At 43.0% G+C, this 24,822-nt stretch overlaps 2 protein-coding genes across 2 annotated transcripts; one reads left to right on the top strand and one right to left on the bottom strand.

The window, feature by feature from the left end:
* Nucleotides 1-835: 835 nt before the first annotated feature.
* On the top strand, nt 836-3,065 carry LOC136531067 (large ribosomal subunit protein uL16z). The gene is made up of 4 exons (XM_066523792.1): nt 836-969; nt 1,940-2,441; nt 2,546-2,627; nt 2,826-3,065. The coding sequence occupies exons 1-4, from the start codon at nt 960-962 to the stop codon at nt 2,904-2,906; spliced, it is 675 nt and encodes a 224-aa protein (XP_066379889.1). The 5' UTR covers nt 836-959; the 3' UTR covers nt 2,907-3,065.
* A 618-nt stretch (nt 3,066-3,683) lies between these two features.
* Nucleotides 3,684-6,760, bottom strand: LOC136531068 (actin-related protein 2/3 complex subunit 3). Its single transcript, XM_066523793.1, has 4 exons — nt 6,211-6,760; nt 4,722-4,830; nt 4,372-4,641; nt 3,684-4,173 (listed from the first exon to the last, which is right to left on the bottom strand). The coding sequence occupies exons 1-4, from the start codon at nt 6,211-6,213 to the stop codon at nt 4,031-4,033; spliced, it is 525 nt and encodes a 174-aa protein (XP_066379890.1). The 5' UTR covers nt 6,214-6,760; the 3' UTR covers nt 3,684-4,030.
* Nucleotides 6,761-24,822: the final 18,062 nt, after the last annotated feature.

Below are 24,822 nucleotides of genomic sequence, written 5' to 3'. Positions count from 1 at the left end.
GTATAAGGGCAGTCCCAATCGTGCATTGATGATGATTTCTATCCTCATTAAATGACTTGCCACGTAAGCAAAACGCTGACACGGCAACGTAATTAATGAAGAAAGAGAGCAAAAATCATAGAAATGGTTTCTTCATGAAGAAATCATGTCTACTCTTGACCCAATGCACCAAGAAACTATGAAATCGCCATTGGGGAGAAACCACCAGTTTCTAGGGAGCTCGTGTCGCACTCCCATTGGAGGAAGAAGATAGAGTTGGGAGAGAGAAAGAGAAAATAATTATTACTCATAGAAACCATTTGTTGGAAAGCAGTACTTTTTTTGTGCGATATCCTATGTTATAGAAACTATTAGTTTTTTTTCATTGGGACTGCCCTAAAAACCTAATGGTCGAAGGTTGCTACAATAATAACTATTAAAGCTTATCCTTTACTCCATATTTCTTAAGGATTTATTTGGATACATATGGCTAGTTACTTGTTGGGGCTAAAAAATAGTCTAAATTAACCGTGGTTGATTAGCTAGTTAACTAACAACTATTTGAAAATTTACAAACAAATTAGTCCACCTATTAGTCCTCTGTTTGAATGTACTAGAGCTAATTTTAAATTTTGTAGTTAGCTAGCAATTAGCCTTTATTTATATAAAAAAACATACCGAAAACACATCATTCCGCTTCCTATTATGCATTTTCCAGCAAATACGAAAATATATTTTTCTAAAGACTAAATACGAAAATAGATGGGATACGTTTCACCGTTATTTGGGTTCACATGGGCCTTAGATGGCCTAGCCCACAATACACAATTCAGGACCCAAGCCCAAGCTCACACCACACAGACGCAAGCGCACACGCCACTCCTCTCACCGCGTATATAATCCACGCCCTCCAACCCTAGCGCCTACCGGGTCCCCTGCCGCCGCCGCGTTCTCCACATCGACTCGCCTGCGCCGTCGCCATGGGGAGAAGTAAGATCACTCACCTTCCCTCCTCTTCCACCAAACTCTTTCTCTCTCTCTCTCTCAACGTTGCTAGGATCCCTGTGATGTTTGTTAGTGCCGTTGCCCGTGGGATATGCGAGTCTTATGAGCTACGAGAAATCCGCAGATGATTTTGCGGTTGTTAGATCCAATAGTACTAGGCCATCTAGACACCAACGTGATTTGTATCAGTGATGTTTTCGGAATTCTGTTTTTTCCATTGTAGTTAGGCAGTTTGGTGCCAAATGAGATTAATGGCATCATGATTCAGCGGAGCATGTAGAGTTAATTCTGGTGGTTTAGAATTTTGTTTCTAGCAATCATGGCCTGTTTGCGTATACTAGGATCGCTGATTTGTAACTGTCTTGTTTAAAACAATGAATGCTTGATCTCTGATGCTCTGATGAGTTTCCATTATTTCTTAGCGGATGTCTTTGTTATTACAAGCAAGTTGCTCACCTTTCTGTGGACATCTGACAAGGATTAGAACGTGTTTAACACTGTAACTCTATTCTGTTAAGAGTGCTGAATTTTTTTTGATATCTTATTGGCATTCATTTTGTGTGATGTGTGGTTTGTCTATGGTGAATCGCCGAATAATGTGATAAACTTGTATGAATTATGGACTGATGATTTTTCTATCTTTCTAAACCTGAGCATTGATGTCACTTGATTGAGTAATACGTGATATGGTTCACCGGATTTCTTGATAGAATAGCAATGATGACTGTGATATTTGCACTGAATCATTAAAAAATGTTTTTTTGAGCTTGAAGTTCTGGTTCTGATTTGTTTGATATTATTACACCTATGTAATGAAGTAATGGTGTAGAGGCTAAGGTGGCTGTGGGTGCTTTGTTTTCCTTGTCTGCATTTGTATTTCTAATGATATGGTATGTTTCCATGTCATTTTCTGCACATTGGTTATAACTAGGCCCTTGGTAATCTTTGTAACCAGGGCCAGCAAGATGCTACCGCCAGATCAAGAACAAACCATACCCAAAGTCAAGGTACTGCCGTGGTGTCCCTGACCCCAAGATCAGGATCTATGATGTTGGGATGAAGAGGAAGGGAGTGGATGAGTTCCCCTTCTGCGTCCACCTGGTGAGTTGGGAGAAAGAGAACGTTTCCAGTGAGGCTCTTGAGGCTGCCCGCATTGCTTGCAACAAGTACATGACCAAGAGTGCCGGCAAGGATGCCTTCCACCTGAGGGTCAGGGTCCACCCATTCCATGTCCTTCGTATCAACAAGATGCTTTCATGTGCTGGGGCTGATCGGCTCCAGACTGGAATGAGGGGTGCCTTTGGCAAGCCCCAGGGTACCTGTGCTCGTGTGGACATTGGTCAGGTCCTCCTTTCTGTGCGCTGCAAGGAAAGCAATGCTAATCACGCTGAAGAAGCCCTCCGCCGTGCCAAGTTCAAGTTCCCTGGCCGCCAAAAGATCATCCGCAGCAGGAAGTGGTATGTGTGAATGAAGATGCTTTGCTGTTGAACCCGATGTCAAGTCACAGCATGGATGAAATGTTTGAATTTCACTCGTTTTGTGCATTGTCTTGATTTTTCAGGGGTTTCACCAAGTTCACCCGTGCTGAGTATCTGAAGTACAAGAGCGAGGGTAGGATCGCACCTGATGGTGTCAATGCTAAGGTAAAAGAGTTGTTCCAGTTATTTATTTATTTATGTGTTGCTGTTTAAGCATCATATGCTTCACATGAAGAACTGATCTCGAATAATTGTTTATGTTTTGATTCAATTCCAATGTACATACTATGGCCTTTTGCTTTATGGGCTATTCTATAAGTGGGCAATCTATTTAATACTGGTTATCTTTTGGCCTTTGTGCAGCTGCTCGGTGTTCACGGTCCCCTGTCTAAGCGTGCCCCGGGGAAGGCGTTCCTTGCAGAGAACATTCAAGCGTCTGCGTAGACTATATTTCTTTTGCCAATGGGGAACTCCAGATATTCTGCGTAGTCTAATTTTCTGCGCTAGAACTTTGTTAATGGCTATTGCTTGCAGCATGATCTACTTGTGTAGCCCAGTTTAATATGGTGGTTAAATATTCATAATAGATTGTTTGAACCCTTACTATGGAATCCTTGTTAACAAGGCTACATCCTGCTCATTTGGGTGGGCATTGTTGATTATGTTTCATAAAGCTATTTTCTTGTTGCTTTGTCCACTTCATGAGGAGTTGAGGACGAGTAGAAAGACTCATTTCTGAAAGAATGAGTGTTGGCATGATTCCTAGCTGTGGAATCTCGTCACTGAGCATGTGTGCAGAGTGCGCGCTTCGCGCGCCATCTGCATCCCGTCGCCTTCGATCTGCAACGTGATTTCTGTGCTCTGCGGAATTTCTCGCACCAGCCATTTTACGCTGCGGCTAGTTATTAACAGCTAGTGTGCTGAATGTGCATTCTCTGTTCGGAAAGGAGAAAAAGTGAACATACAAGTTCTTACTCGTTTCAAGAGTGAATGTGCATTCTCTGTTCGGAAAGGGGAAAAAATGAACAGCGTACGAATTCTTACTCGTTTCAGGAATTTTTAATGCCAAACAAGCTCATCTTCCGTTTCTTTTCCAAATATCCCTACCTTCTCTTCCAATATAATCGAATAAACCGCCTACTATGAATAATCATCCAGTTCCTCCACCCTTTTATTTACATTGTAGATCAATCATCAATCCTGTAAACTGTACGAGGGACGGGAAATTACCGTGAATAATTAACAATTACAAGTTTACAACATATATGCCACACTTGCAGCATGTACATTACTACGAACATTTGTACTGTCTCGACTTGACACATCATTGGAGAACAGGGGTGTAAATTAAATAGGCAAGACAACATGGCAATTACTGTTCTCCACAGTTATCCATCACAAGTTGGGAACGAATAATTTAACTTGTGACATTTATCTATCCTCTCATCGAAATCTTTGGCTTGTCCCTCTGAGATGTAGGATAACTATCTTTTTTTTTTGTGTGTGGATACTTCACATGATCATAAGAGAAAAAACAGCTTAAACCTGTTGGTGCAAAAAGCCCAAGTCTAAAGGATGACAATGTTCATAAACTTTCTCTTAGCAAAAGCCAACCACCATTTGTTTGGAAAGCCATTAGCTCTGTATGCACAGTTGAGCAATCTTCCACTTGTTTCCTCCCTTATCTGCTTCAAATAATTCCTCAACAATTCTGCATTCAGACACAGAAATGCACAATCGTCAATTTATCATTGGAATCCATGGTACACGAATGTTTTATCAGTCTAAATTATGACGACAAACATAATTATGTGAAAATAATAATGAGTAGCATATTACTTTTATACATAGAAAATACTAGTCTTGGAAAGAAACATATGTGCATACAATTGTAGACGAAACTGTATACCTGCTTCCTCCTGGGACTGGGGAAGAGTGAAAAGTCCAGGGAAAGGAAACCCTGGTTCCCCAGGTACAGGAACTTTCTCCAATCCCAGATTAATGATTGCCTTAGTCCCAACAGCTAGTGTCCGGCAACCTTCTAGTCTTTTTAAGGCAATATTGATATAAAACGTCAGATAGATCAATAACTTGTCTGCTGAGCTTTTCACATGGAAATTTTTGAAGAAAACATTGGCTCGAAAGAAAGTTATGGCTTCATCAACAATGTCCGCTTTACCTGTATAACATGGACATAAATAAGAAATTCAGTATGGTCTTATAGTCGTGAAAGTTATGAGTTCTGTGTAGCCACGATACCAGGGTCAGAGGCTGGTGCTGGGCCCTTTATATGAGTTTTCAGTGGAAGCAAAGGACAGCTACAAGCTTTTCTGATCCCATCATCATCAACGAAACTAGAGTGATAAACCTGGCCATCCAATTCATGCATTTCTTATTAGTGTTTCTTAAAACCACACTGCACTTAGATATCATCAATTAATCAGAACCAAAATGTAACTAGTATAACCAATACGGGAAAACCAATAGATAAGACCAATCTAAAGTAAAGGTTTCTTTAACAGTTTAACTCCAAATGAAGTAGTATAATTCCACAACATTTATTTCTGACTTTTCTTCTGTTGTACTACCTCAACTGCTGTAAGAGTTCACCATACAATAACAAGACAGCAATCTAGAAAGTTGGTTAGTCTTGAAGAGCATCATAAATTTCTTTGTTTGTTCCCATTTTATTTGGGTCGATTTCTCCTTTAATCACAGTTTTGCACTCCTGCATAATATCATGTGCACATAATTCACCTGGTTTTATTTTGCAGATGAAGCAACTAATATAAGTATTGTACTCCCTCTGTCCCAAATTATAAGTCGTTTTAGCTTTTCTAGGTACATAATACATAGCTTTTGCTATGCCCCTAGGTATACACTATGTACATAGGCAAAACTATGTATCTAGAAAAGCCAAAACAACCTTTAATTTGGAATGGAGGTAATGCCTTGTAAGCTAAAAACTGAATATAGAAGACCATGTCATTAATTTGGATCCAGGCATCGAAACAAGTTGTCAGATTATAACTTTGGATATGTAGCAACACAATGAATTAATCAAAGACAACACTGTTTTTCTGGTAATACAGTACCACAACTATCTCATGGAACCCTGCATTCTATTTGACAACACTTGATGGTAAATCACACTAAATTTTTGTAGGCACTGCCATACCTTAGAATAACCTTTCCAGAAGCATTTCAAAGTACTCAATACTTTATAACTAACTAGACTAAAATAGTCTCACACTCTAGTTTATGAAATGTCTGGAACATGCACTTGATCCCATTTGATTCTGCAACAAATGACTGGTAATGTGCTACTAAATAGGCTTGTGCACCTGTAGGAGTAGGATATCTACACCTTATGACAGGCTTCCCTAGCGAGTTCTAGCATTCAGCATTCTGAGAACTTCTAATTATCTGTTTCACAATAAGCATATTTAAAATGGCTAATCGTCGAGTCTTGACCATGAATACAACTTTGCCACAGGTGGATGCAAGATTGATTATGGGATCCCATTGATTATTGATCCAATTGGAAATGGAATATACACCATGACACAATATTTATGCAGACAGCCAGACACATTGCAATACCAAGACTATCTAGATGCTGACAGGCACATGTGAACCGAGTAATCTAATGACACCATCCATCCACACTAGGAAGGTACGCAATATTCAGATCCTATACGAGTAAAATGTAATTCTGGGAAGTCAAGGGGGGTAAAGAGATGGGTACCATCTTGCGTGTCCAAATCAGGAGAAGCTAACGCTGATGAGTCAAGGTCGCGGCGGCGGCGAAGCACAACCCTGGTCGTGGCCGGAGAGGAGAGCAGGTGGGAATCTGGGGGAGGCCGAGACCGGGAGAGGATGATTTAGGGAAGGAGGAACGGAGATCGTGTTTCGCCCCTGGCGGATCGAAGCTGTTCGATCCACAGCTCGTCCCGTCGCTCACGGTTGTCGCAGCAGTCTCCCGGAGGCCGGAGCCGCCGCCTTGTCCCAAATCCCACCCGTCCGCACGGGTTGACACCTCTCGGATCCGGGCGCTCAGCTCCGGGAGGCGGCAATAGCCCAGGCTGAGCGCGTGGAATGGGGAGCGATTGAGGAAGGGGAGATGAGAGGGGTGGCGGTAGAGGTGGCTGGCTGCCGCTGGGCGAGAGCCGAGAGCGACAGAGGCGCAGGCGGCGGCGGCGGCGGCGTCGGTCGGCAAGGAGAAGGAACGAGCGTGAGAGAGGCAGAGATAAAGGACGATAGACGGCTAATTTCTCGAATTCTGTTGCATCGCACGAGTGAATTTGCCATGGCAACGAGCCAACGAGTCGTTCTATTTTACATTAATATTGGTTTTACCTTAAATCAAATATTAATATTTTTACCATCTATTTAATTTTTTTATAATTTCACAACATGCGAACTATATTATTATAGAAACATTTCCTATTATAAAGCTAAAAACATAAATCTTGTGTTACGAACCTATATATATATTTTAAAATTAACAGTTAAAAATATAGATATTTAACTTTGGACACAATAGACACGCCAAAAAAAGAACTAAAGGAGTAACTCATTAGTGTTATGGTATTGTCATTTAGAGCCTTTAAACAATTAATTGTTTTATGTGTTGTGTCTAGGGAAGAGAATGAAACGGAAATAGACGCAACCTTAGCTGTTTTATATATGCTCTATTAGGTCTTGTTCATTTCATCCCAAACTGAGGGATTGTGAGGGTTAGGAGTTATGATGAAACAACCAAGGCCTTAAGGGGTGTGTTATTCTCTTTCTACCCTCCATCATTCACACTTAAGAGGAATACTATACAACACTCGATTCCCCTTGTCCGCGTGCCTGCGCTCCACTCACCCACACCGAAGAAGAAGACGACGGCGTCGGCGACAGGTTCAGCATCCTCTCTCTCTCTCTGACTCTCCCTCTCTTCTTCCTCAACTTTGGTAGGCTTAGAAGGGGCTCAGGGGAGCCAGACGGTGGGAACAACAGGAGGGCAGCAGTTAGGGTTATGGCGCCATAGGAGACGGCCGGGCCAGGTCGGGGCGGGGGCGCCCATGGCCATAGCGGTGGCAAGAGGGGGAGGGGAAGGAGGAGGTCGCCGTGGACGGTGGGCTGAGGGCGACGGCATTGCGTCGGGCTTCAGGAAGAAGACAAGATTGGGTTTGGGTGAGAGCTGTGAACCGTTGGATGAGGAGATCACGGTCCAAAAATCGAGTGTTTTTAGATCCCGAAACAACCTAGTACTGGCTAGACGACCTCCTTATAAAACATAACACGGATCTATATATCCAGGTAGCATGCGTGGCACTGTTGATAAGCACACCGTAAGCATAGTCCTATCTAGATTTTTAAATATACGTTGACACCATGACTTTTGTCATAAGATATTCGTGTTTTCTATATATTGTGCAAATAGTTAGACTACAAAGCACCGTTTTTATAATGATAAGTATAGTAATACTATTTTTTACTTAACTAAATAATTGAATAAACATTGTTGGTCAAAGTTTAAATTGAATGTCATGGTATCAATTACTAGACGCTTAACCCCATACAGACAAATTAAGTACATACTTAAAATTATAGGGGATAACATCTCACCAAGTCTCAACATCAAAGTGGATTTGGATCATTTTAGACGCTGATGCATCCATTTCAACTTCAAAAGGTGCAGTGCAGCCATGGACATGTTAGGGGCCTAATATCCCACCGTCGGTTTGGGTGGATCCTACTCCATCGAATTGGTCCGTTGATTATCATAACCGGACTCCAGCCATTGGGAAAGACTGGTAGGACTTTAGTATCATCATCCACGGTATATATCTTCATTCTAGAACTAATTTTTTCATACACCAGTAGCCGATTTCTTTTTTAACACGCTAACATCGAGTCACAAATTAATTCACACGTCAGTAATAATAAGTCCTCACATGCCTTGCTCTCTAGCCTGAACAACCAAGGATCCTTTCAAAAGAATTTAGTCCCAAAACCTCGGTTCTACCTAAACCTAGTTCTAGTTCGATCCATCACCACCACGCTTTGCCTCAAGTAATATCTGTACATAAACAATCAAGTACGAGCATAAATTCATGACTTGACGGTATCAACGAATGCAACATCACTTCGATGAGTGCATTGTATCAATGTCAAAGCCAACACATTTCCAACACTTGCACACACTAGTAGAGAACAGACCTTTGATCCTCGGCCAAAATGGGCTCTAGTCTCGGAAATTTTTTGCCCCCGGGACTAGAAATACCTTTAGTCCCGGTTGGTGGATCCAACCGGGACTAAAGGTCCCTGCCCAACGGCTACTGCGCCAGACAGAGGTGGCAGGGACCTTTAGTCCCGGTTGGAGCCACCAACCGGGACTAAAGGTATACTTTTACTCCCGGTTGGTGGCTCCAACCGGGAGTAAAGGTCTACTCCCGGGCCGTGGCTGCGCCCGGGGTTGGAAAGTTACCTTTAGTCCCGGTTGGATCTATCAACCGGGACTAAATGTTCTCCCTTTATAAATCGGCCGTCTCCTCCTTCCTCCCCGAGCCCGAGCTCAGCACATTTTAAAGCTCACTGCAGTAGTGTTCTTGCTTCCTCCCTCCCTCCATTGTTCCTCCATCCATTCTTCGATTCCTCCGTCGATTCTTCAGTTGTAAAGGTTACCAATCTCATACTCTCATTTTTTACCATTTTCTTATGCCATTTTATTCACTATATATATTTATGGTTCTTTATTGTGGTTTTTTTTCATTTGTAAGCAATTTGAGCTCAAAATCACTTTAAGCTTGCATATTTACATGAAAGAAGGTTAAAGTATATATAAATATAAAGTTAGAAAATAGTTAGAAAATTATAGCAAATCCTTACTAGTTGAACTTGCGGACCGTGTTCAGGTCGGCGAGGATGTTCTCTGCCGAGCGGTAACGGACGTCAAGGAGGAGCTTTGATTCTACGAGGGAGAGCGATAACGGTCGTGGAAGACCGTGTTCCCTTCCTCGTAGAATCGGAGCTCTTCCTTGACCAAGTACGGTGCCGTCCGGTGGAGAAATCCTCGCCGAGCTGATCACGTAAGCAAGGTCAACTAGTACGGATGGTTATTTATTCACATGTCCCGATATCGTCGTAGTAGTCTGTCAATCACCGTACCTAAACGTAGTATATATAAATAAAAACTTAGAAAATAGTTAGAAAATTATAGAAAATCCGTACTAGTTGAACTTGCGGACCGTGTTCAGCTCGGCAAGCATGTTCTCTGTCGAGCGGTAACGGACATCAAGGAGGAGCTTTGATTCTACGAGGGAGAGCGACAACGGTCGTGGGAGACCGTGTTCCCTTCCTCATAGAATCGGAGCTCTTCCTTGACCAAGTACGGTGCTGTCCGGTGGAGAAATGCTCGCCGAGATGATCACGTAAGCAAGGTCAACTAGTACGGATGGTTATTTATTCACACGTCCCGATATCGTCGTAGTAGTCTGTTATGTGTGTACATTCCCATTCTTCTGTTAATTTGCAGAAATATCATATGAATTACTTACCTGCCGCAGTAAAAGACGAGAACACAATGACCATTAAAAATATCATTGTTTAGAGATCTAGATAATTTTATACTTTGTTAATTTTATTTGTTTATAAAAGAAGAAATTTATAGTGTATTAAAAAATGAGTATAGAGAGTAGATGGCAACTGCTTCCGGGTCCTCGGCCTCTCATGGGTTTCCAAAGCGACTTAGGCCGGGCCTTCCTCTCATTCCATGCGGCAAGTGTCGTGATGAGACGAAGATTGTGATGGAGTACCGAGTGAAGAAGGAGGGTCCCAACAAGGATCATATCTTCTACAAGTGTCCGGATCGCAATGTGAGTTATTTTATCGTATTTAATGATTATGGTTAGTTTATACCTATTTTCATGATGGTTGTGATTAAAGTTCTAATTTTTTGTTTTAATTTCAGTGGGATGGCAGTGGACGATGTTCAGGCTTCTACTGGGAGGAAGAGTATGTTGAACTCGTGCAAAAATATCTTGCACAACAGGCAGATACGGCGGCTAATGAGGCAGTGATCCAGCCGAAGAAGCCCAAAGATGTTGCACAATCGGCGGATCTGTCTGTTTTAGTTAAGATTGGTCGCGAAATCCTTGTGCTCCTGAAATGTATTTTAGCTTTAGTTCTTTTAGTGGTAGTTGGGATTGTCTACATTGTAGCGATGCTTTCATAAATTTGTATCTTTTGTGGTGGCACGCATGTTGTATAAATAATTAATTATGATCTAGGTTTTAATATGATATTTATGTCATGTAATGCAGATGAGCCGTCATTGGATGTATAATGCTGATCGCCGCTCACAATAGTTCATTGACGGCGTGCATTTTTTATTACGTGCAGCCGAGACAAACAAACGAGACGGTTTCATGTGCTGCCCATGTGCCATATGTAAGAATACGGTGGAATATCCTTGCTCAAGGACTCTTCATTCACACTTGTTCAAGTCGGGTTTCATGCCAAACTATATTTGTTGGACAAAGCACGGAGAAACCGGTGTTGTAATGGAAGAAGATGAAGAAAAACAATGGGACGACAATGATATTATTCCTGATGGTGCGTGCTTCAATGATACTGCAATGGGAGAAGCTGAAGAAGAGGTAGCCGCAGAAGATGAGCCGGCTGATGATCTTTGTCAGGTCATTCGTGATGCACAAAGAGAATGTGAAAGTGAAAAGGAGAAGATCAAGTTCGAGCGGATGCTAGAAGATCACAAGAAATTGTTGTACCCAACTTGTGATGCAGGGCAGAAAAAGTTGGGAACCACACTAGAATTGCTGCAATGGAAGGCAAAGAATGGTGTATCTGACAAGGGATTTGGAGAGTTACTAAAAATCTAAAAGAAGATGCTTCCGAAGTACAATGAATTGCCCGCCACTACCTACGAAGCAAAACAAGTTGTCTGTCCTATGGGGCTAGAAATAGAGAAGATACATGCATGTCCTAATGACTGCATCCTATACCGTGGCAAAGAGTACGAGAAATTGGATGCATGCCCGGTATGCCATGCGTCGCGGTATAAGATCAGGCGAGATGACCCTGGTGATGTTGAGGGCGAACGTTCACGTAAGAAAATCCCTGCCAAGGTTATGTGGTATGCTCCTATAATACCACGCTTGAAACGTCTGTTCAGAAACAAAGAACATGCAAAATTGTTACGATGGCACAAAGAAGACCGTAAGGTAGACAATATGTTGAGACACCCTGCTGATGGGTCCCAGTGGAGAGCAATCGACAGAGAATTCCCGGAGTTTGCAAATGACGTAAGAAACTTAAGGTTTGCTTTAAGTACAGATGGTATCAATCCTTTTGGAGAGCAGAACAGTAGTCATAGCACTTGGCCTGTTACTCTAAGTATCTACAACATTCCTCCTTGGTTATGCATGAAGCGGAAGTTCATTATGATGACTGTGCTCATCCAAGGCCCGAAGCAACCTGGCAATGACATCGATGTGTACCTGAGACCACTTATTGATGAACTTCTCATTTTGTGGAATAAAGAAGGTGTACGTGTGTGGGATGAGTACAAACAGGAACACTTTGATCTGCGAGCATTGTTGTTCGTAACAATCAATGATTGGCCTGCTCTAAGTAATCTTTCAGGACAGTCAAACAAGGGATATAATGCATGCACACACTGCTTCGGTGATATTAGAGGTGTATTCTTGAAAAAATGTCGAAAGGTCGTGTACCTTGGCCATCGTCGATTTCTTCCTGCAAATCACCCCGTAAGAAAGAAAGGTAAGCATTTTAAAGGGAAAGCAGACCACCTGACCAAGCCTCGCAACCGAACCGGTGAGGATGTACTCGATATGGTCAATGATGTGAAAGTCGTCTTTGGAAAAGGACATGGAAGCCAACCTATTCCGAAAGACGCTAACGGTCATGCACCCATGTGGAAGAAAAAGTCCATATTTTGGGACCTACCCTATTGGCAAGTCCTGGAGGTCCGTAGCTCGATCGACGTGATGCACCTGACGAAGAATCTTTGTGTGAACCTGCTAGGCTTTATGGGTGTGTATGGAAAGCCTAAGGACACATTTGAAGCACGACAGGACCTGCGTTGTTTGAGAGAAAGAGACAACCTGCATCCAGAGAAGACAGATGATGGACGCCATTACTTACGTCCTGCTAGCTACACTCTAAGCAAAGAGGAGAAGGAAATCATGTTTGAATGCTTAAACAACATCAAGGTACCATCTGGATTCTCCTCGAATATAAAGGGTATTATAAATGTGCCAGAGAAGAAATTCTGTAACTTAAAGTCCCATGACTGTCACGTTCTCATGACGCAATTACTTCCAGTTGCATTAAGAGGAATTCTACCTCCAAATGTACGTCTAGCCACCGTAAAGCTATGTGCATTCCTCAATGCAATTTCTCAGAAGGCAATTGATCCAACTGATCTAGCTAAACTACAGAATGATGTGGTTCAATGTCTTGTCAGCTTTGAGTTAGTGTTCCCTCCTTCCTTCTTTGATATTATGACACACCTCCTAGTTCACCTAGTCAAGGAGATTTTCACTCTCGGTCCTGTGTTCCTACACAACATGTTCCCCTTAGAGAGATTCATGGGAGTCCTGAAGAAATATGTTCACAACCGTGCTCGCCCAGAAGGAAGCATCGCCAAGGGCTATGGAACAGAAGAGGTCATTGAGTTCTGTGTTGACTTTATTCCCGACCTTGACTCGATTGGTGTTCCTGAATCGAGACATGAGGGGAGACTAAGCGGAAAGGGGACACTAGGGAGGAAAACATATATTGGTACGGATGATGATTATTTCAATAAAGCGCACTACACAGTTCTACAGAACTCCTCTTTGGTAGATCCGTATACTTGAGACACACAAGGATCTCTTACGATCCAAGTTTCCAGGGAAGACTGAAGCTTGGATTACGCATAAGCACATGGAAACTTTCGGCGGTTGGTTGCGAAAAAAATGTCAAGGTGATGAGAGCATCCATGAGCAACTGTATTTATTGGCTATGCAACCATCATGGCATATCGTCACATACAAAGGGTACGAGATAAATGGGAACATATTCTACACTAGTAGCCCTAAGATAAAAGGAGTACCAACCAAAACAGTGGTGTCCGCATAGATGCCACAGACCCGAATGGGAATAAGCAGACATATTATGGACGCATAGATGAAATATGGGAACTAGAATATGCACCTACTTTGAAGATCCCATTGTTCAAGTGCCAATGGGTCAAGGTGACCGGAGGCGGGGTAACAGTAGACAACGAGTATGGAATGACAACAGTAGACCTTAGTAATATTGGGTACAAAGACGAACCATTCAGTTCTTGCCAAGGATGTGAATCAGGTGTTCTATGTCAATGATATGTCTACCAAACCAAAAAGAGGGAAAAACGATAATGACTCAACCAAAGAGCCTAAAGCGCCACATAGTTCTTTCAGGGAAAAGAGTCATCGTGGGAATTGAGGACAAGTCGGACATGTCAGAAGAATATGAAAAGGATGACCGAATCCGCCCTTCAAAGTGAACAAAGACCCTAGCATCTTGGTAAATGATGAGGACACTCCATGGTTACGAAGCGATCATAACCAAGGGACATACGTAAAGAAGAAGTTCACTGCTGTGCCCACTTGATGATATAGTGATTTAATATAGTGTGTGTTTGAGATATTATGTAATAATTGTGAATTCAGATGTTTATTATGTCATGTTTCAAATTAAATCAATGTTTGATTTGGTGGGATTTCTCTCTCAAAAAGGTAAATTAGGATACTGAGTGATGAAAAATTAAAATATTAACGTTAAAATGATGTGAAAACAAATTTCCTGTCCAAAACCAATAATTTTAATAATTTTAATTAAACACTACATTTTTGCATTAACGAAATAATAAATATTAGTTGCATTATGTTTTATAATTCTAACAAAAAATAAAAAAAGTTAGGTTATCGATTTTTCCTATGTGCAATAAACAAAAATAAAATTCATATTTTTAACAAAATAATTTTATGCCTTTTATTTAATTTACTATGTATTTAATAAAAACTATTGCATTTCTATTGTATTTAACAAGACTATTGCTTAAAACAGGCGGGAAACGAAACTGCAGGCCACCTTTACTCCCGGGTGGGAAGCCCACCCGGGAGTAAAGGTGGGCTGCAGTTTCGTGGCCCGCCAAAAAAAAGTCCTTTACTCCCGGTGCGTGTTACCAACCGGGAGTAAAGGTATACCTTTACTCCCGGTTGGTAACACGCACCGGAAGTAAAGGCACCTTTACTCCCGGTTGGTAATACGCACCGGGAGTAAAGGGTTTTTACTCCCGGTTCGTGGCTGGCACCGGGAGTAATTCTCCTCTGCTATATAACCTCCAGCGCCTGGCAGATCGATCCGCTCGTCTTCTTCCTCGTCGAACACCGCCGCCCTCTTCTTCCTCGCGCCGCGTCCGTTCGCCTTCCGTGACACCAGGCGCCGCCGTCTTCTTCCTCGTGCGGCCTCCACCGCGCGCGCCCGTGCCCCTCCTCCGCGCTTGCCCGTGGCCCTCCACCGCGCCCTCCTCCGCGCCCGAGGCCCTCCACCGCGCGTTGCCCCACCGCGCCGGCCCGAGGCCCTCCAGTACGTACACTGCCGAGCTTCGAGGTGATATATTCGTCGATCTCTTTGTACATTCGTCCGAGCCCTCCACTGCCGAGTTATAGATCACGTCGAAAACTACAACTTTGGTGTAAGCCATGTCAACGGTTGAGGTCGATTGAAAATTCCAAATTTTGAATCACAAAATCTAGAAACTAAAAATGAATATTTGGAACTCTAAATGATTTTAAATAAAAACATATCTTAAGGCAAGTTTTGAATATTTGGAACTCTAAATGACAAGTATAATTAAGGATCACCAATGAAATTACTTTAGAAATTAATTAGATCGATGTAAATCCATGGCTTGTATAATAAACACGCTATATATATTATTTGGAAACAACGCTACGAACCATCCGCTAATGATCCAGCCCATCAACCGCCATATATTCATCACTATATGATATGCCATTATTTCAAGATGCAGTTTCAATAGAAGAATTTTTTCTATCTTCATAGATCAATGTTTGTTAACGAAATTTATGAAATGTAAGAATTTTTTCTATCTTCACTATATGATATGCCATTATTTCATAGAAGAATTTTTAGTTTATCAAAAATATCACATGTTTCTTCATTTGTGAACTTTGAATATACAGATATAATATATTAATGTTGCTAAAGTAATATGAGCATTACATATTTTTTTCCGGGAAGACTATCTTCAAACTTTATATCATAGCATCAGAGATCGCCTGTAGAAGAAGAAAATAAATTCTTATCATTTCGGAAATAGTAATGGTTATATGAGCAATAAGACACATATACTTACATTTCATAATGACTTATACTTATATTATTAACATAGAATTTTCTCATATGATGAATGACTATATGGTTGATCACATGGTACATAGGATCACAACATCACGCACCGACACCGCCCCGGCCCGCCTCACGTCGTCGTCGTCGTCAGCACGCCGGCCCGCCTCACGTCATCGTCGTCAGCACACCGGCCACCGTGCCGACACGTATATATACGTCATTTGTATTCATATGCATTTCGTCCATGCGTTTCTATGTATACGGCGGAGCACCGCCGCCCTCGTTCACCCATGTGTACAGACATATATACGGCGGAGTGGAGCACCGCCACTCTTGTCACACCGCCCTTTCTCGTGCCCTAATTCGCCCTAGTACCGACGTAGTTTGTCCTAGTGTGGCGAATTGCGTCCGTGATCGAGGGGCAAGATTTAATAATGCATATTGTTTGTAGATTTTACGCATGTAATAAGCAAAGATTTGACGTACTATATATTGGTTTTGTTTTTTGAAGCTAGATGGCCGACCCGAGAAATATGGATGAGGAGGAGTTGATGATGAATTTGATCAACACTGGCACTCAAGTTGCCGGCGATGATGGTGCTAAAAATAACATGCAAGAGGATGTAGATGACGGGAGTCAGTACTTAGCTCTTGAACAAAATGAGCAACAACATATTGGCCAAGTATATATTTTTTATTATTAGCTATATATATATATTATCATATGTCTTATGTGTGCTCATGATATTAAAAATAATGTTTATGTTTTGTAGCCCTCTGGATCGACATCAACAACTACAACGAAGAGTAAAAATGTTCGAGGTCCCAAAAAGCCATTGGAGGGTCGCTTCATCATCTCGGAGTTCAATGTGGATACAGGAGAACCGGGGGGGGCTGAATAAAATGAAATTTGTGCACCACTGTGGTTACCTTGTACGGGACCGGCTCCCGATTAGTACCCGTGAATGGAAGAAGAAGACCAATGCTCCTCATATCAGTTTTGTCTCCGATCGTGACAAGGCGTTAATTTGGAATGATGTCTTGGTACATTTCACGCTCCAAACAGATGATTATGATGATATAATAGATGGTGATGAATTGAAGGAGCGAGTTAGGGATTGGGCAATGAAGAAGATGGCCACCCAGTTTCAGACTTGGAAGAAACACCTATACACGACGTATGTCAAGAAGAACATAGCACCAGATTTTACTGTCCCAGGCCCGATCTCAAAGCAGAGGCCCTATTGGGATGAGTTTGTACAGTACAAGACTTCGGAAGAGGGTGTGAGTCGGGTGATAAAGAACCAACGTAATGCCCAACAGAAGACATACCACCATACCTTGGGATCAGGTGGCTACCCGACTGCCATTAAGAAGTGGAACAAAATGGAAGCAGACCTTCTTGCCAAGGGTATCAGACCAGAATCACTCGAGTGGGGAGAACGTGCAAAGAATTGGTTTTTCGCTCATGGGGGAACACTAGACCAGGAGACAGGGAAGTGCGTTTATGGCGCAAGATTGCAAGAAGCAGCAGAAAGATTGTTTTATGCTCAGAGAGCTACTGCTAGTGGTGCGTTCAGGCCTAACAGAGAGAAGGATGAGCTGACATATGCCATCGGGACTATTGAACATGGTGGCCGAACTAGAGGCAAAGGAAGTGTCTCGTGGGAGCATGGATTCCCTCAGGACAGACCTTCCTACAGAAGTCGCCAGAGAAAGAAGGAAGAAGAGGCACACCGGCTCCAGAGGTTGGAGGAAGCGGTGCGTGAAGCACAGGAGCGGGAAAAAAACCTTGAAGCGAGAATGCAGGAGGAAATCAAAAGGCAAGTGCAAATAGCAGTGAGTGCAAGCAAGCAGGCATCAGAGCCAGGAATCAACATTAGCTAATCTGTTCAGTTAAAAAGCAGCTGCGCTTCCACGGAGATACCAAATCAAGGGGACACAGGACTGCGCTTCCCTGTGGATGACGTCACTGAACCTTGTACAACGTGTGAGCTACACATTCCAAAGGAGAATTCCACAATCAAGGTGGCTATCGGTCTTGTTAATCCTATCAACCGAACCAAGACACCAAGGATTCATGGGAATATAATCCAAGAAGGATATGCCACCATCTCGGTAGATAAAGCTGAAAAAGGTTTTAGTGATTTGCCTCTTGACATTCCTGGAGGTGATGGCGAGAAGACTCTAGGAGAAGCGGAGAAGACATTCATTCTATGGCGCAAGCGCTACATCATCATTCCAGGGATGTTGGCTCCACCTCCTCCTGAACTACCTCACCATAGGTACGTGCGGATGAAAACACTACATCATTAATTTGTATTGGCTTAAATAATTAACAATCTGCTCATAATAATATGTCATTCCTTTTTTTGTAGCAGATCCTCCCCCAACCTAAATCCAATTGTTCAATCGCCAGATCATCATAGTGCTCTGTACGATGACATTGTGTTGGAAGACGAGGCTGCATCCACACCCTCTCCAAGGAGGTCTCCAACGCCACAACCGCCACCTCCAAGGAGGTCTCCAACGCCGCTGCCAACACCTCCAAGGAGGTCTCCAACGCCTCCCCCGCCCCCGCCTACCAAGAAGCCTAGCAAGAGGCTAGCCCCTCAAACGAAGAACCAGTCCCCGCCTGCAAAGAAAGCCACCGTGAAACCAAGGGCTATTCCCAAAATAATATCTGAAGAGAAGGAAGAAGGAACTGATGCATATAAAAAAGACATGTCTAGATTCTATGACAAACTTAAAATGAATCAAGAAGCAAGGAGAAACCCAGAGAAACCGTACTTCTTCGTAGCTCCGGATATTTTAAGAAAAAAGGTGACTTCTTACCAGCATCAACAGCGGGAATCTCGTAAGCCGTCCAAATCAACGTTATCAGACTATGACCGCACTCTCACCAAGTCAATTGAGGCGGCACAGAAAAAGAAGCGGGCAGGGAAAGGAGTTGCCCAACTCGGACAACAAGCGCACCAATCAATCCCCCCGCTAGTTGTTGGTAATGAATATGGTTCGAATTTAGGATTAATGCATCAGGCAAACATACCTCCGGATGTCAATTTGGATCACGTTGGTGAATTTCTTGATGAGACTGGTCTCGACCTTTACCAGATGTTTGGTGATGGAAACATTGAGAGTGCGGCGGAGGTTGATATTTGGAAGAAAAAATTTGTACTAGGCCAGAGTCTATACAACCCTCAAGCCTTATCTGATCTGGGGACGCAAATGTACCTGCTAAATAAGTGGTATATGCAGGCGTCTACCAGTGGAGACTTCTGCGTTGGTGTCAGAATTAGAGACGAACATTGGTTCCGTGGCGATGATGTTATGTATGTTGACTTTGCAGAATTTCATCAACTATGCCACCTGACCTCTCTGGACAAAGTTATCATTAGCTGCTATTGCATGTAAGTAATAATTCTTTCGATCTATTATTAAACTCATCATATGTGTGTATATGCATATAAATTATCCTAACAAGTACTATATATATGCAGATTTACAATGACAGAGCTCAGAAAGGAAGGCTGCAATGAAATTGGTTTTGTTGATCCCCATATAGTATTCAAAGACCCAATTACTCCAATGACTAATTGGAAGTCTGAGTCAGAGAGTAACCTCATGAACTTCTTAGTGAACCAACGCCACAAGAAGGATATACTCTTTCCCTATAACTTCAAGTGAGTGTTAATCATGTCGATCATAGCCTTAATGGCTCATATGTTGATTCTAGTTAATTAATGAGTGTTATGCGTTATATCCTATAAACACATGCAGCAATCACTGGATATTGATGGACATCGATCTGGTGAAAAGTCACTTGATAATCTATGACTCGATGAGAAAACCACAACAAGACTACCAAGATATGATAGATATTATCCAGAGGTAATTTCGGGATCTCTAGCAACTATATATACACACAAACATGATGATTAACTATATCTGATGACGTGGCAAATTTTTTATTGGGCAGTGTTTGGAAAACCTTTATTGAGAAGCAACACATGGAAAAATGCAAAGCGCCACTGAATGTAATCCCATTGAAAGTAAGTCCCCTGAATCGCATCATCTTTATTAATTAAACATATAGCTTTCACCGGATCACCAGATTGGATGACAAATCTTTTTCTCGTAAAGTGGTGTCTGAGGCAGGAACAGGGGAACAACTACTGTGGTTACTATGTTTGCAAGTTTATCAAGGTGCTCTCCCAAAGAACTCCTACAGAGAGACTCAAAGTACGTTAAAAATACACTATATATTCATTTAATTATTATTATTGATTGTGTTACTATGTCTTTATATATATATATATGTACATATATTAATTTATTTTCCTTTAATTCAAACCTGTAGACTCGATGGTTGGAGGAAAAGGTCATACGGCAAGACCAAATCAAAGCAATTCAAGAGTCTATAGCCGGATTTTTTAATGAGCAGGTCATCGATTCCAAGGGCGAGTTCTACTTCGACCCAACACTGCCATTGAAGCCAAGCTAGAGGATGAGAAGAAACTTGTTATGTCACAACAACTATAATGCAATCTTTTGTAATATATGCACATGAAATAATATAATGTAAAATACACATATGCATGCATGCATGTAAATATATATATGATGCATGCATGCATATATATATATATATATATATATATATATATATATATATATATATATATATATATATATATATATATATATATTTCTATGCTTGAATTGTGTGATTTAATACGTTCATTGTGCTTGAACCGAAACATACTATATGCGCGTATAAATGTATAATTAGCAGCGTACAATACGACTTCGAAAACCTATTTTGAAAAGAAAACAAAAAAATGAAAAGAAAAGAAAAAAGAAAAAAACCTTTAGTCCCGGTTCGTATTACCAACCGGGACTAAAGGTGCCGGCCATCGTGGCATGTCAGGAGGCACCTTTAGTCCCGGTTGGTGTTACCCACTAGGACTAAAGGTCCTCCTTTAGTCCCGGTTCCTGACCCGGGACTAAAGGACCCCCCCTTTAGTCCCGGATGCTTGCTCCCGGGTGGGGAACCGGGACTAGAGGGGGTTCCCCACCGGGAGTAAAGCTCGGTTCTCTACTAGTGAAAGTGAAGCACCAAAGAATAGAGCAGTGTACAAATGAATCGATCCGATCGTCTTATACTCACCAGAGTTGCTAAGGACCGGAGCTTAGCTTACTATTCAGTCTAAGTGCAAAGAAGAAGATCTCATCTATACTTCCCTTCGTCACGGGAGACCACACCAATGGATTTTAGGGCTAGAATAGACGGAGACACAGTGGAGAGAAGACAGAGGGAACCGAAACCTTCCGATGCAAGGCACCGTAGAATAAAGGTGCCATACATATGATATGAAGAAGGTTTTTAGCCTCACCAAAAACATCCGGTGATCACCAAATTGAAGATCCACCATCGGATCTTAGGCTCTCCAATGATTGACAATGGCTAGTCGACGTGGCAGTCACCAGAACTCTCCTGTGGTATCACCGCCCCTATGGTTTCTGATGATCACTTCACGTGTGTAGACCAAATGCCAATGGTTATATTTAGGGTTGTAGGCTATATATACCACCCCAACCGGCCATTTGAGTATTGTTGGAGGTAAGGAAAGGTTCTAGTGAGTTGAGGCTCATCTCTTTATGCTCTAGCCAACAAAAGTGCTTAAGGAAGATTAGATGATTAGCATTAGTGTTTTGTGAAGTGCTTAGGCTAATTAGAGGCTGCTTGTTAGTGTTTGCTTTAGGTTTAGGCCTAGTGTTTAGTGAGGTTTATATACCTCTTGCTACTCTTGCTGTAACTAGAGAGCCGTGTAATCTTGCGCGATCACACCAACCGTGTTTCTAGTATGGTTACCGATGGTGTACTAGAGGGAACAAAGGCCCACATCGATTTGGTTAGAAACTTAATAGTGGAGAGGGCGGGGAGTAGTCCTAGTAGTAGCAATATTATGAAGGTGTTTGGGACTGTTCCACTCCATGTTTTCAACTTCACTCTACGTTCTTTTAGCCAAACAGGTTAAGCTCCACACACTCAGTTCAAGGAAAAAAAGTGAAGTTGTGAGAGCACCTAAAGGCGTGCTCCACAAACTCCAAGTTTTTATGGATCCGCTCCACAGTGGAGTTTGTGGAACAGAGTTTGTGGAACAGTCCCAAATACGCACTATAACCCGAGTCGGGAGCAATGTTAGAGGCACTGATGGTGTCGTTCCCACTAGGTGACATAGTTGACGCAGGATGGGGCATGCAGTGCAGTCCAATGAACAGGTACATCTTGTTGGAGCTTCTAGTCACCAGGCAGTAGTCATATGGGTGTGTTGGACCTCTGGTAGCCGAGAAGTAGTCGTACAGGTACGGGTAGTCACATGATGAAGATGCCCTCCCCCAAAAACTTTTTACCGCTCACACACCTAAGAAGGTGTCGTAGACGGGCGACGGTTCCAGGGGGCCTGCTCCTCGAACACCTATGCACACATGTGTTTCAATGGGGAAACATGAAATACAATGGAAACTAAGAAAGGTGATGGTGCAGTGGAATTCTCAGGTGCGCGAGAGAGAGCGGGAGGCCACCTCGTCTTATGTGCCAGCAGAGGGAGGGATGAACCTAGATGTCACTGCGTTACTGCAAGGAATAATCATGAAATAGTAATCACTGCGCATTAAAGAATAACATATGAAACTACCACATTACTCTCCCGCAGGAATTATTCTAGCCCGGCCAGTGCATGTCATGTCATGTCACATCATTCTCACACCATGTCATGCTACAACATTGCTCGATGCCCACACATGTGCCACGCCTTCGCCACTCTCAACTTCAACATAGTAGAACACACAAGCCACCTATTAGTCGAGTCGATATTTAGTAAAAATCTTATACGGGATTAAGACTAAGGCCATGTTCGTTTGAATTTATGAGCCTGGCTTATCAGCTATGTATCGCAGGATTGAAACCATGGCAAGCATTGTTGTTTGTGATGTGTCAGAGTGCGTGTCTCTGGTGGCTCAGGTGGACTCAAGAATACAAGAATCACAGAGGGGATGCAATTGTTTATCTTGGTTCAGGCCGATCGGTGCCCTACGTCCAGTAGCTGATGATCCTCTAGAGCACCCAAAATCTGGGGGTTACAACAGAGTGTAAGGGAGAAAGAGAGAGATTTGGCAGGAGATCGCTTGGTGCTGATCCTAGGGATGCCTCGCTACTAGTGGAGCCTTCTCCCTCGCCAACGAGGTGGAAGATGATGGGTGCGGCGGAGGAGCTCTCGGTGCCCCTCTCTGGGTTGCTCTGCTCTTGGTGCAGAGCTCAAATGGAACAGTGAGAACTCGAATGATCTACGTGGGATCGTCCTCTCCCCTCTTAGGATTCGATCTCCCCTTATATATCGAGGTAGGTCGGGTACATGGCAGTTTGGGGGAGTTGTGCCTATGGTCTACATGTGCCGAAGTCCAGCAGGGTCTTACAGCGGCGCCATGTGGACTGTGGTGATGTCATGGAGCTAAAGAAGCTCTGGGCGTCGTCTGACTACTCTGTTATGATACGCTGAGTGTCATGCTTTGTCGGCTCAGGCCGGCCTCCCCTGGGTGCACCTTCTGGACGCTTCTTGGTGGTGAAGGAGGCCGGCTCATGGGGCTGATGCACCAGCCTAGGAGCCCTTGAGCCCCTGGAGCCAGCACAGGAGTTTCTCTTCATGCGTCATGCCTCGTGCATGACCCTATCAGAGGAGTGGTTGACAGAGCTACGCTCGCGGGGCAGCACCGGGGTGCCCCCCAAGCCTCGGAGCCTGGGGCGTACCTTCTCATGCCCGGGCCTTGGCTAGCACCGAAGGTCAGGAAGGAGCCAAGGACTGGGTTCAGGCTTCCATCGATCGAGAGCTTGAGGCTCGGCCGAGCCCCCGCGCCCCGAGTAGTGGCGGCCGGCGTGCTCGGGCTTGGCCGGATTCCTTGTCCTGAGGGTACGCGAGAGCGTACCCGATGGATATAGCACTCGAGCCCCTAGGCGATCCTAGAGGGGTCAGTCGGGGGTCTCTCGGTTGGGAACCTTTGATCCTGAGGCTTAACATACCTCTATGTTAGGATCTCGTCACCATGAAACAATGTTTTTCTCTCAAAACAAATTAGCTTCAGCCGGCTTATCAGCCGTAGAAACCATCAGCCGAACAACTCCTACAATGCACCTTGCAAGCATATATCCACTTTCAGCGTAAATCTCATTAGCATCAGATATCCTATCACTATAGCCCTCTGGTATCGTATGGTACCTAGCATAGTGAATTCCATAGCTCACAATGCCTTTTAGATGGGGCATTTGAAGGTTTTAAATGGCTAGAGGGGGTGAGAATAGCCTATAAAAACTTCTACAAAATACTAGAGCAAGTGGTTAGAACACTAAATGGCAACAAATGCTTTTTGCTCTAGCTCTAATAGGATTGCAAGCCACATATCCACAATTCTAGTAAGTATGATCTCTAGGCACACAAGAGCTATGTCACTACTCTCTAAACTAGTGAGCTAGCAAAAACTAATTACTTCTAGCAAGATAACTAGCTAGCTAACTAATTCTACAATACTCAAGAGAGCTACACTACTCAAACTACCTCTACTCAAGATAAGTAAGAATGTGTTGTTCAAGGCCCTAGCCTTCGAACACCAGGTCATCGCGCGAGCGAACTCAGATGCAAAATGAAGGAAAAACGCAGTGAAACAAAAATAGAATATTTCATTGATCTTGTTCTCCTCCTCTTTACACTCCCCCGACGGGGGCTATTTATACACACTCGTAGGCTTTTCACCAGACAAGAATGCCCTTCCAACTACTACATATGATGGGAATATTCCCCAAAACCATGGGCTTGCCTACCATTCGGAGTCGATGCCTGCCTTAGGTAACGTCGGCCCCGAGGGTCCCGAC

The sequence above is a fragment of the Miscanthus floridulus genome, unplaced genomic scaffold (genome assembly GCF_019320115.1).
Source record: "Miscanthus floridulus cultivar M001 unplaced genomic scaffold, ASM1932011v1 fs_273_1_2, whole genome shotgun sequence".
Taxonomy (NCBI): domain Eukaryota; kingdom Viridiplantae; phylum Streptophyta; class Magnoliopsida; order Poales; family Poaceae; genus Miscanthus; species Miscanthus floridulus.
Note: the sequence above shows the minus strand (reverse complement) of the source record. Positions and strands in the feature narration are given on the sequence as shown.